General features: G+C 47.6%; 1 protein-coding gene across 1 annotated transcript in view; it reads left to right on the top strand.

Annotated features, from left to right (window-relative positions):
* Positions 1 to 12,487, top strand: part of stab2 (stabilin 2) — a 59,143-nt gene extending 46,656 nt beyond the window's left edge. The window contains exons 52-68 of the mRNA XM_063211512.1: positions 790 to 882; positions 1,138 to 1,284; positions 2,036 to 2,092; positions 2,472 to 2,595; positions 4,392 to 4,541; positions 5,257 to 5,469; positions 6,285 to 6,478; positions 6,615 to 6,756; positions 7,075 to 7,208; positions 7,601 to 7,766; positions 8,139 to 8,245; positions 9,359 to 9,478; positions 9,602 to 9,751; positions 10,093 to 10,206; positions 10,546 to 10,677; positions 10,916 to 11,062; positions 12,378 to 12,487. Of these exons, the coding sequence (XP_063067582.1) occupies positions 790 to 882; positions 1,138 to 1,284; positions 2,036 to 2,092; positions 2,472 to 2,595; positions 4,392 to 4,541; positions 5,257 to 5,469; positions 6,285 to 6,478; positions 6,615 to 6,756; positions 7,075 to 7,208; positions 7,601 to 7,766; positions 8,139 to 8,245; positions 9,359 to 9,478; positions 9,602 to 9,751; positions 10,093 to 10,206; positions 10,546 to 10,677; positions 10,916 to 11,062; positions 12,378 to 12,431 (2,244 nt within the window). The 3' untranslated portion in view covers positions 12,432 to 12,487. The remainder of the gene's footprint in view (positions 1 to 789; positions 883 to 1,137; positions 1,285 to 2,035; positions 2,093 to 2,471; positions 2,596 to 4,391; positions 4,542 to 5,256; positions 5,470 to 6,284; positions 6,479 to 6,614; positions 6,757 to 7,074; positions 7,209 to 7,600; positions 7,767 to 8,138; positions 8,246 to 9,358; positions 9,479 to 9,601; positions 9,752 to 10,092; positions 10,207 to 10,545; positions 10,678 to 10,915; positions 11,063 to 12,377) is intronic.
* Positions 12,488 to 12,500: the final 13 nt, after the last annotated feature.

Here is a 12,500-nt window from a genome sequence, read left to right as displayed (position 1 = left end):
CTTTTGTTTTCAGAGATAACACCTTTAACTCTTTATTTGAGATGGGACAGTTTGTGAGTGTGAGGGCCTCCGCAGATTGGCTCCGACAGCACTGAGGAGCACTTTCGCTTCCGACACAATTCCGACCCAAACCCAAACCCAATTTCACACGAACATAGCATTGCTAGTCAATGGGTGGCGGCGACAAAATAGAACTTGTCTCTAATCGCTATCCGACTTCGGCGAATGTCCGAGGACATTGGCGCCAGTGTGTGGGGTTCTATTGAAAACAATGGAATCAAACTTTTGCAGAGCAGTGCTCAGCACTTTGGCGGAGCTGGTGTGCGGAAGCCCTGACAGGAAACGAGTTGGAAGAAGCAGTCGTGGCCTAGCGGTTAGAGAGTTAGTCTTTCAATCAAGGGGTTGAAGGTTCGAATCCCCGCCTGACCTCTCCCTACATCTCCATCCATGGCTGAAGTGCCCTTGAGCAAGGCACCTAGCCCCACATTGCTCCAGGGACTGTAATCAATACCCTCACAAATAATAACTGTAAGTCGCTTTGAAAAAAAATGAAAACGTCAGCTAAGTGCAATGTAATGTAATGTAATGTAATGGAAGAGACAGATGCAGAAGTATTGGCAAAGGACCTCGGGCCGGAATCGGGCCGGTGTAATGGTACAACGTCTTAGGTCATTGAGCCACCGCCCTCCCATGCAGCAGCTGATAGATCAACTGATAAACCGCTCCATACATACATACAATGTATACAATTCTGAACTGCTACTCCCCCTTGTGTGTGTGTGTGTGTAGGTGCAAGTTCCCCTGATGTCTTTGCATGGCTCCTCTGTGACGACACTGCACGGCTCTGAGCTGCAGCTGGGCTGTGGTGGACCCAGCAATGTGGTGAGTGTGTGTAGATGCCTGCATGTGCATGTGGCATGCGTGTGTGTGCACACGACTTACTGTGTCTGTATTCATATTTTACTGAGATGGCTATATGTATGTGTGGTTTTTAACGTGTGTGTGCGTGTGTGTGTGTGTGTGTGTGTGTGTGTGTGTGTGTGTGTGTGTGTGTGTGTGTGTGTGTGTGTGTGTACGTGTGTGTGTGTGTATGCATGAGTAAATGCATGTGCACATACATGTGTGTGTTCCTAACAGGGTCGTGTGTATGTGAATGTGCCTGGTTGCCTGGCGTCGGCCTACTCCTTCTCCTTCCCATGGGGCAGTGCATACGGTCTGGACTGCCTGCTGAGCCCTCCAAGTCTGGGAGGGAGGTGTGATACTATGCAGCCGCTGGACCTCACGGTAATACACACAGGCACACGCACGCAGGCATACTGTACATGCACGCTCACGTATGCAGCGTACACACAGTGCAGCGCCCCGCCTACTTCCCGCCTATCCTGAAGGTGGTGACAGGAAGCGAGTGGGGAGAGAGAGACGGGGAAGGGCATGTAAAGGACGCAGGCCGGGAGTCGAAACCGGGTCAGCTGCACGGTAGACGAGTGCCCTACCGTTTGGCCACGGCAGGGCCACGTTGTAGCATCTTAACGTTGCTAATTCTTGATGTCTTCATGATGGTGTTGCCTAGCCTGCTTATCATCGACTTACAAATCTCTTCGAGACTTGGTCTGACCATGAGCGTAACAATTAACATTTCCCAAACGGCATAGTGACCCGTCTCCCTCGGTTTGCTAGACTGGTTGACTGGTGTCTGGCAAAGTGGATGGAGTTCCAGACTTTTGTGGAGATCAGAAATGATATTTACATTGCTCTTGACCTGACTAGAAGCAACGCTGAAGGTGTTGCGTCACTAGGAGGGCATGGCCTGGCTAGGTGTTGCCCCCTCCCGGGAGTAGCCTAGGGCCATGGGCCTGGACCGGCACTGCACCAATCATTACTCTGTTAACTGTTTCTTCTCTTTATGTGTTTTTTTCTATGTCTTGAGTTTGATTTCTTCTGTCTTGTTGTCTGTGTGTGTGTGTGTGTGTGTGTGTGTGTGTGTGTGTGTGTGTGTGTGTGTGTGTGTGTGTGTGTGTGTGTTTTGCTTTCTCAGATGCCTTGTGGTGGCTGTTCCAATTCACGGCCCTGCCCTGGAAACTCCAAACTTAAGGTCTGTCTACTTGGTGTGTGTGTGTGTGTGTGTGTGTGTGTGTGTGTGTGTGTGTGTGTGTGTGTGTGTGTGTGTGTGTGTGTGTGTGTGTGTGTGTGTGTGTGTGTGTGTGTGTGTGTGTGTGTGTGTGTGTGTGTGTGTGTGTGTGTGCGTGCGTGCGTGCGTACGTGAGTGCGTGCGTTCCTTTTTCATGTCTGTGTGCGTTTGTGCCTTGTATATTTGTATAGTCAAGACGATGCTAACACAAGAAAACTTTTTGCAGGAAACATGTAAAAGTTACATAACAGACTTCACTGTGTGTGTGTGTGTGCGTGTGCGTGTGCGTGTGTGTGCGTGCGTTCGTGCATGCGTGTGTGCGTGTGTGTGTGTGTGTGTGCAGGAGATGTTAAAGTGTGATATGACTGGTGTGGTGAGCCTGCGGAGCTCCGGGTGCCAGCCGATCTGCACGCTGCCTCACTGGACAAGACAATGCTGCCAAGGCTTCTACGGACGCGACTGCATGCGTATGACACACACACACACACACACACACACACACACACACACACACACACACACACACACACACACATATACCAATGGTGGATCTAGCCATTTTGGGACCCTTGGCAAAATATAAACATGGGGCCGTCAAAAGTCATTATATAGACACAAAACCCTGTGTTTTGGTGATATTTTAGCGTTTTGTGTCATATATACACCTATATTCAGGGGTGCACATAACTTTTTTAGGCTGTTACTCATATGCGCACCAGCAAATATGTTTAGGTCCGCACCTCATCCGCGGTAAAAAAAAAATAAAAAAAAATTTGTCTGCAGTGTCGAAGGATAAAACATGATCACCACGAACGTTGACACATGTTGTTTGAAGGCTAATGCAACTGGTGCAAGGTAGCCTAATCACATTTGTTGTTAGTTTGGTATTCTTTAAATCTTAATTAGCCTACAAATGGTCAACAGGTCATCTTCAAGTTAAGTGATTATTGTCTGGATTTCATCTGTTTTTGCCGATTTCGCCGTCATGCCTGCTAACTGGTGCACAGAGGGGGGATAAACTTGCGGTGTCCGTTTGGAATATGGTGGGAGGAAGCTGACGAAATTAAGAAGTGGAGCTGGCCGGGAACTGCGTGCATTTAAGAAGCCACGCGCATGGATGCATGCTTTCAGTTTTTAACTTCTATGCATCGGAGTTGCCAATGAGAATTACGGGGGTGCGGGTCCATTCAGGGAGTTAACAGACGGCACAATTCCATAATGATGGAGGGAGGAGGAGAGAGCCAGGAGCTCAACTCGGTCGCTCTCGCGCTGACTGTCGTTAGATTTACAGTTGATATGCGAGTGACATGTCTATTTTTAGGCATTCATGAGAAAACGGGACACATCGCGTCCCTTAGGCCTACCTGTTCAACACGGAACGCATGCTTTCACTACCACATACGGAACGATTCCGCATTTCAAGGGACTGGCACTACATTTCTGTCCGCTCATCATAGCCTCAAGCCACGGCACTTGGAGCCACTTCTCGGAAAGTTTTGTTTTTTAAATCTCTGACTCAATTTTCTTTGCTGTTGATGAAACTCCAAAGAAACTGATTAGGCTACTGTTGTCTGTTTCTTTTTGGACATGTTTGACCATTCACCAACATAAACAGTCTGGTGAGATAGTCAGTACGCAAGTGCGCTGTAGTGACCGAGGTGGCAGTACGCATTGCTAATTTTTGGTGCGCATTACCAGTTATGTGCACCCCTGCCTATATCTTTGATTACTTTACATACGCGACAAATTGGGATAAAGCCTATTTTCCTACTGTATGTGTTTATTGCGACTGCTGTGACAGCTGGGGCCCCTATGGAAGACATTTGGTTGGGGTCCTAGGCAATTGCCTATGCTTGCCTAATGGAAAGTCTGTCTCTGACACACACACACACACACACACACACACACACACACACACACACACAAGGGAGGTGAAGGCAAGCAAACAGGAATGAAGCGAAGGAAAAATATTCAAGTTTAATATTATGCAAATGAGGAGTGAATTTTGCCTTCGCCGGCCAATCACATCAACAACTCAAATGTTTCATTCTAGTATTTGATTCGATAGTGACGACCTGATGTGACCATTGAGCTGTCAGAATAGAACATTTTGTTTTGCGTGTCTTCGCTTTACTCGTTTCGCCTGCTTGTGTCCCTGGCGTTAGACATGCGCGCACACACACACACACACACACACACACACACACACAAACACACACACACACACAACACTATACTGTGTGTATCCCATGGTGCTCTGCAGCGTGTCCTGGAGGGGCGGAGATTCCATGTGAGGGCCACGGCCGCTGTGATGACGGCAGCCTAGGCAACGGCACCTGCACCTGTGAGCCAGGTTTCACCGGGGACGCCTGCGAACTCTGCAATGAAGGACACTTCGGACCAGACTGCAAAGGTCAGCCCCTCAGAAAGCCCACCAGTAGTTGTTGTAACAAAAGTTAGAGAATGGATAAAACAGGATGCTTTTTTTAATGGGGTTCACCCTTCCCTTCAGTAAATGTTCCTTTGTTCAGGGTTCCCACGGGTCATGGAATTTCTGAAACGTTTTTCCAGTCATGGAAAGTCATGGAATTTTACCATTTTGCATGCAGAGTCATGGAATATCATGGAATTTTCTTAACGGTTGTGTAGAAGCAAAAACTTTTTTTGTTTTGTGTATAACATTGTTTCTTACTGGTTATACTACAATGCTTAGCCAGAGAGGGTTTGGTTTCTCGCTGTAATGTGCAACATTCTAGGATGCAATGTGCCCTCTTTAGTCTGGCGGTGGCTGAAGATAATCTTCAGTTTTCACACTTTTTAAAACTTAACGTTATTTCTTTTCCACGGAAGTGGTCATGGAAATTTCTTTTTTTTTGGGTCTGGAAAGTCATGGAAAATCATGGAATTTAACATCTGAATAAGAGTGGGAACCCTGACAGTTCCAGACCCCCTGTACAAATGAACTTAGCATGAGGGTGTGGTCAAAGCAGGCTATCAGGGCCCCAGGTCGTCTTAACACCTCGTGTTCACGAGTAGAAAAAGAGGATTCAGCTCTGAAAATGTCTTCATTTGCGATTTTCTGAAATTCGTTCCTAGAGGCATTTGTGTTTACGTGTGTGCTTCCGCAGCTTGTAACTGCACAGCCAATGGGGCATGTGACGCGGGTCGCCAGGGCGACGGCAGCTGCTTCTGCTCGGCGGGTTGGACGGGGGCGCGCTGCGAGACCGAGCTGGGTTCCGTCCCCCTCTGCTCGCCGCCCTGCGCCCCCAAGGCCGTCTGCGTGCTCAACGACACCTGCGTCTGCAAGCCCTTCTACGAGGGAGATGGCTACACGTGCACAGGTATGAGGAGGGAGCCACGTGTGTGTGTGTGTGTGTGTGTGTGTGTGTGTGTGTGTGTGTGTGTGTGTGTGTGTGTGTGTGTGTGTGTGTGTGTGTGTGTGTGTGTTTGTGTGTGTGTGTGATTGCTGGTGTGCCTTGGCATTTTGTCTTGAAACAAGGTGTGCCTTACTGAAAAGAGGTTGAAAACCACTGATGTAGTCTATGGCTGTGTCTCAAATGCCGCACTTGTGCACTTCGGGCACTGTTTTTCAGTGCCTAGGGTGCTCACGCTGAAAATTTCAGATGAGCCAGTGCACTGAAAGTGCCAGGATGATCCCCTAACAATGGCGGGAAAATGCAGTGCTTGAATGATGGACACTGCACGCACTAAACGGCGGCCATGTTGACAATGACACGGAGGAAATGTGGCATTCAGTTCAGTAGAAGAGTTTAAGTAATGTTGATGGGACACCAACCTTTTCATGTCAACCAAAGTATTGTATGTGTGATTGTTGTCCTTTGGGGTGAAGGACATGGAAATACAAGCACCAGACGCTGTGCATTGTAAACAGTAGCCAACTATTATTTTGGCAGGCTAATGCCATGCTCAGCCGTCACTTCCAGCGAGGGCACAGTGCATAGTGCTCAGATTTTTCCACAACATTATGAACTAAAGACGTCAGTGCACGGTGTGCACTGTGCACTGACTGTCAGTGCACTGACAAAAGTGTGTCATTTGAGACACAGCCTATGTCTTGTAGAGTATGTCCACTGATGTAGTCTATGTCTACTCCCCCTTGTGTCCATGCCCCCTGTGTGTCGTGGGCCCCCTCTAGTGGCGGACCTGTGTAAGTACTGGAACGGCGGCTGCGCAGCAGGTGCCAAATGCAGCCAGAAGGGGGAGGTGGTGAGCTGCAAATGCCCACAGGGCCACAGGGGGGACGGCTTCGTCTGCTCGCCCATCGACCCCTGCAGCGACGACGACAACGGGGGGTGCAGCGAACACGCCACATGCAAGATGACCGGGCCTGTAAGTGTGCACACGTGAATGTGTGTGTGTGTGTGTGTGTGCGTGTGTGTGTGTGTAAAGGGTAAGAAGTGTGAGTGTAAGCCTGACTTTATCAATGATTGTGTGTGTGTGTGTGTGTGTGTGTGTGTGTGTACAGGGTAAGAAGAAGTGTGAGTGTAAGCCTGACTATATCGGTGACGGCGTTTCATGTGAGTTGAAGGAGAGTCCTGTTAATCGCTGTAACCAGGACAATGGACAATGCCACGCAGACGCTATATGCACAGACCTGCACTTTGAAGGTAACACACGCGCGCATGCACACACACAAGCACACGCCCACAAACACATGTGGTACCTGACAAACCAGGGGTGCATTTCTCAGTTGTTCGCCAGTTAGCAACTTGTGTGGTTGCCAATGGGAAATTGTTTTGCAAACAACAAAGTAGCAAACATAGTTAGAATACGGTTTCAAGAAATGCACTCCAGAACCAGAGAACTGTAGAGTGTAGAGCATGAAACAAGACATATAGTAGGCATCTCTAGTACCTTTCAACTTTTGTGATTGATAAATGTAATGTGTTAGTGATTGACAAGTGATACTTGATTGTGATTGGCAGATAAGACGGTGGGTGTGTTCCACTACCGGTCTCCCATTGGTCAGTATAAACTGAACTACACTGCAGCTCAGCAGGCCTGCAGCAACGACGGAGCAACTACAGCCACCTACACACAGCTGTCATACGCCCAGCAGGTACACACACACACACACACACACACACACCTGCACACACCTGCACACACACACACATGCACACACATGCGCACGCATACACACACACACACACACGCACACACACACACGCACGCACACACATGCACACACACACACACACACACACACACACACACACACATGCACGCACATGCGCACGCATACAGACACACGCACACACACACAAACATACTTGGTGCTAGAGTAGAGTAGACTACCCCACCTTCCACTCTAATGTATACATACTTTGTGTGTGTGTGTGTGTGTGTGTGTGTGTGTCTGTGTCTGTGTCTGTGTCTGTGTGTGTGTGTGTGTGTGTGTGTGTGTGTGTGTGTGTCTGTGTCTGTGTCTGTGTCTGTGTGTGTGTGTAGGCCGGTTTGAACTTGTGTGCTGCGGGCTGGCTAGCGGGTGCTAGGGTAGGCTACCCCACCACCCACTCCAACCCCAAATGTGGCTTCGGCCATGTTGGCATCGTGGATTATGGCGTTCGCAGCAACCTCAGTGAGACCTGGGACACATTCTGCTACCGGGTCAAAGGTGAAATATTATGTTACACTCCATTGCCGTATTTGTATGGGCCTGAATACAAGTCAATTCTGAAGACCTTTTGTTAATTGTTTGGGGAAAAAGGTTTTTGAAGACCAAATATTTATCATAATACTTTGCCTAGTCCACAAATATAAGACGACCTTCCTTTATAAAGCGCTATTTTTAGAACCAAAACCCTGTCTTATATTCGGGTCAGTACAGTATGTTATTACATCACATTGTATTACGTATATTGCATTACGCATTTCAATTGACTAATATATATTTACCTACATGCCATTTTGTGTGTGTGTGTGTGTGTGTGTGTGTGTCTGTGTCTGTGTGTGTGTGTGCGTGCGTGCGCGTGTGCGTGTTTGCCAGATGTGCAGTGTGTGTGTAAAGAGGGCTATGTGGGTGACGGCACCACATGTACAGGCAACCTGCTGCAGGTCCTGCGAGCTCAGCCCCGATTCTCCAACTTCCTGTCGGTAAGTCGAGCAGTAGCCAGTCTAGCTGTGTAGTAGTCTAGTACAGTCTAGTAGTGTAGCACTAGCGAATAGTCTAACATCAATGCCTAGCCAAAGAATAATCTATTAGAGTAAGGTACCCCAAAACCTGCCTACCCAATGCAAAGGAATAGGGCTGCACGATTATGGAAAAAATCATAATCACGATTATTTTGGTCAAAATCATAATCACGATTATTTTGGTCAAAATCATAATCACGATTATTTTGGTCAAAATCATAATCACGATTATTAATCACGATTATTGATTTGTGCAGATTTTTTTGAAAATTATAAGATGAAATACAACCAAGAATGAATTATATTTGGGATGAGCAAAATAGAATGAATTGTAATAACGATGTTAAGGCAATAGCATGAAACTTAGGTGGACAAATTTCTGGCCAGAAACACCAGCCTGTCAGTATGTTCTGGCTTCAAGGACGCCCTCATAAGTTGGTCACTATTGCCACGATTAAATCACGATTAAAATCATGAGTTCGATTTCACTATTTTATCACGATTTTGATTATTTTTCAATTAATTGTGCAGCCCTACAAAGGAGTGTGCTCTAGTTTGGTGTCCTTAGAGGGCCTTGTCCCCTCCTTCTTCTTCTCTTTATGTGGGGTTTGGTGAAGGCTTGCATAAGATGTTCGCTACTGCTAAAGGGTGTTTACCCCTCTCCTAAAGGGCGTTTACCTGACATCACATGGATCCAGGAATATGGGCTTGATGTATCTTACTCTGATAGGAGGATCTTTGACCTAGCGGTAGCATAATAGCATAGCGTTACCGTAGTACTCTGGCATTTAAGATCCTAGTGGAACGGCGTGAATTATGGGGCATGTTAGACACCACAAATCGAATGAGTGTCTCCTGAAACTATTGGTGACCTAGTGGCTAACCTGCCTTGTGTTAGAGCCTTTTGTCTGAAATCAATGAATCTGGCCTTTACTCTAGTACAAATTGGGTCTGCAAAGCTTTATTGCTTAATGTGCCCTGTTGCTCCTTTTTCTTGTGTGTGTATGTGTGTGTTTGTGTGTGTGTGTGTGTGTCTGTCTGTCTGTCGGTCTGTCGGTCGGTGTGTGTTTTCAGCAAATCCTGAACTACTCTGACCACTCCTCGGCTGGGAAGGCGTACGTGAAGCGCCTGAGTAACATGACCATCCACTCCACACTATTTGTCACCGACAACAGCGGACTCAATGAGAACCAGGTGACACACGCACGCGCGCGCACACACGCACACACACACACACAAACTGCACTGTAGAATCTGTATACACAACAAGCATTGAGACGGGTCAGAACGCTGTGTGACGTGTGTGTGTCTCCCTAGTCTCTATCCTGGCGCGACTTGGAGTTCCACGTGTGCGAGGGGCGTGTCCTGCCACTTCAGGAGCTGACCAATGGAAGTAGAGTACGCATGCGGCTCGGGGAGTCCCTCACCGTCATTGGTGTTCCTGACCTCAACGATCCAACAAAACTGGTGAGCGTTACTCACATACACACACACACACAGCACGCACAGTCTCGATGATCCCTCTAAACATGTGAGGGACACACACACACGCACACGCACACACAGTCTTACTGATTCCCAAAAACTGGAGACACACATACAGACATAGTGCTAATGACGCCTACACAGACCTCTTCTGCATGTGTACACTACACACACTGGTGTGTGACATTGGTGTGTCCTCCGTTCACGCTCTACGATTAATGTTATAGAACTGTAGTGTAATAGCGCAGTATAATTAGTGTATAGTGGGTAATATGTTATATGTGTGTGTGTGTCGTGTTTAATTCCTCTTTTCTGTTGTCTAGACGGCCTCCCGCTACATCGGTGATCGCTTCCTGATTGAGAGTGACATCTTGGCATCCAATGGCATCATCCACGTCCTCCAGAAGGCGCTTACTGCCCCGCCTCCTAAGCCATCTGTAAGTTCTGTTGGCTAGCCTGTCCTTTACTGCCCAACTCCTACTCACCTGCAGGTGGCACCAAAAACACATAACATGACAACATGACAGGAGATACAACAAGCTTACAATTGGTCGGGTGGCAGTTAGCCATCTCTGATTAGCCTATTTCACTGGGACGTCATACAATTTACGTTTTTGAAGCGAAGGAAGAAAGATGACTACCGGTTTCCATAGAAATGCATATCGAGTATAAATGAAGCTTCATTGTTATCTGATTGTAATTCTCCTCTGCAGCTCCAGGGAGCCTGTGCTGCCATCTCTGTTCGCCCATTACATGATTGCACTTCTCTTCCACAGCTGCAGGTGGCGCAGCAGGCTGGCATGGGTATCGGCGTGGTGCTGCTTCTGCTGCTGGTGGCCGCTGTGCTGTTTGTTGGATACCACTTCTACACCCACAAGGCCAAGCCCTTCCACTTCCAGTACTTTAAGGTCCGTATTTAACACACATACAGACACACACACACAAATACAAGCACGCACGCGCACACCCCCACACACACACACACACACTAGCCCAAGCCCTCTTTAGTATGCTATTAAGTTAAGTATGTATAGTATGAAAATGTTACTCTGTTTTAATGAATAATAAAATATCTGTGTGTGTGTGTGTGTGTGTTTGTTTGTTTGTTTGTTTGTTTGGTGTGTGTGTGTGTTTGTGTGTGTGTAGGAGGATGATGGTGAGGACAGTGTGCCGGATTCCAACTACTGCAACCCAATGTATGACAGTGTGCATGAGCCCGAGCCCGAGCCCGAGCCAGAGCCCGAGCCGGCAGGAGGAGAGGAAGGCTTGTCTGCAGCGCTGCCTGACCTGCCGGTGAGGTCGCTTTACATCACACCCCCACCCACACCCAGGGGCGATCCAACCGGGTAACTGCCTGGGGCGCCACCCTGGGGAGGCACCATCGCGAAACGTCTCCCCCTCACAAAGGCATTGCGAAAATTGTCAATTAGCTCTATTAACATGTTATTTCTGTGCTATAACCACACTATTGCAATCTTTTGGGAAGCGGGTGCAGTTGGTTAGCGGGGCGCTGGAAGGGGGCATTGCCGGATGTGCTAGTCATTGTGGGATCGCCACTGCCCATTCCCATACATACGAAAAAGATGAAGCTCACAAAATGCTTCACATACTGTATGGAGTTTACACAAGCACCAGGTGGTGTCTGTCACACATCGTCACTTGTGACCCTTCAAACTCACTTGTGATCACCCACATTCAACCGTGACCAATTATGACCATATTCCATTACAACATGATCACCCATCATGTCCTCATGTGAAGCCATTATGTGGCATCATGCAAATGCGTATTTATTTCAGGCCAGCGTATTCCACGTTGACATTTCTACCACTTCACTTTTTCAGCTATTTTGCTAAGTGCAGTGAAACAAGCAAGGGAAATAGCGACATTGTGCCCTGACCAAAACCATGCCTAAACCTAACCTTTCACAGGGCGTATTGAATGTGTTAACTTGCAAATTCATGATGCAAAAGCGTGATGGACGGTTCACGTCGACGTGTTATCTTAATGCTTTGGGTATGATGTCAGGTTGCAAACACCCTAACGGTTGGGTCACATAGACGCGAATTGGGTCAAGCGAAGCAAACTTCGCCATTCACTCCTATGAGGGAGGCGAAGGCAAGCAAAAGCAAGCGAACAGGAGTAAAGCAAAGCGAAATCATTAAACCAAATTTAATATTATGCAAATGAGGAGCGAATTCGCCTGCGGCGGCCCAATCAAATCAACAACATAACTATTCCATTCCATTTGATTCGCTGCGACGACCTGATGACGGTTGAGCTGTCAATGAATTTCGCATCTCTTCACATCGCTCGCTTCGGCTGCTATGTGTCCCTACCGTAAGCCATGTCTATCAACCATCCTCAGCTATGACGATTCATATCCACCATCACCATATTCCAAACAGCATGCTCACCCATTATACAATAATGTGGCTGTGTGGTACATGATGATTAGCACCAGTTCCTTGTTAGTTCCTGTATTACAGGACAACAGGAACCAGGTGGTGCCTGCCACTCAAACTCACCTGCGACTACACACATTCAGCTGTGACCTTCACCCATACTCATTAGGACTATTATGTCCTTATTTGTTTCTGTGTTCCAGGACGACAAGCACCAGGTGGTGTCTGATGGCTCTTACAACCTGCTGGAGAGTTGAGGAGGGGTGGGCACGAGAGAGAGAGAGAGAGAGAGAGAGAGAGAGAGAGAGAGAGAGAGAGATTGGATA

The sequence above is a fragment of the Engraulis encrasicolus genome, chromosome 12, assembly GCF_034702125.1.
Source record: "Engraulis encrasicolus isolate BLACKSEA-1 chromosome 12, IST_EnEncr_1.0, whole genome shotgun sequence".
Classification (NCBI taxonomy): Eukaryota; Metazoa; Chordata; class Actinopteri; order Clupeiformes; family Engraulidae; genus Engraulis; species Engraulis encrasicolus.
This window is presented reverse-complemented; position numbering and strand designations above follow the sequence as displayed.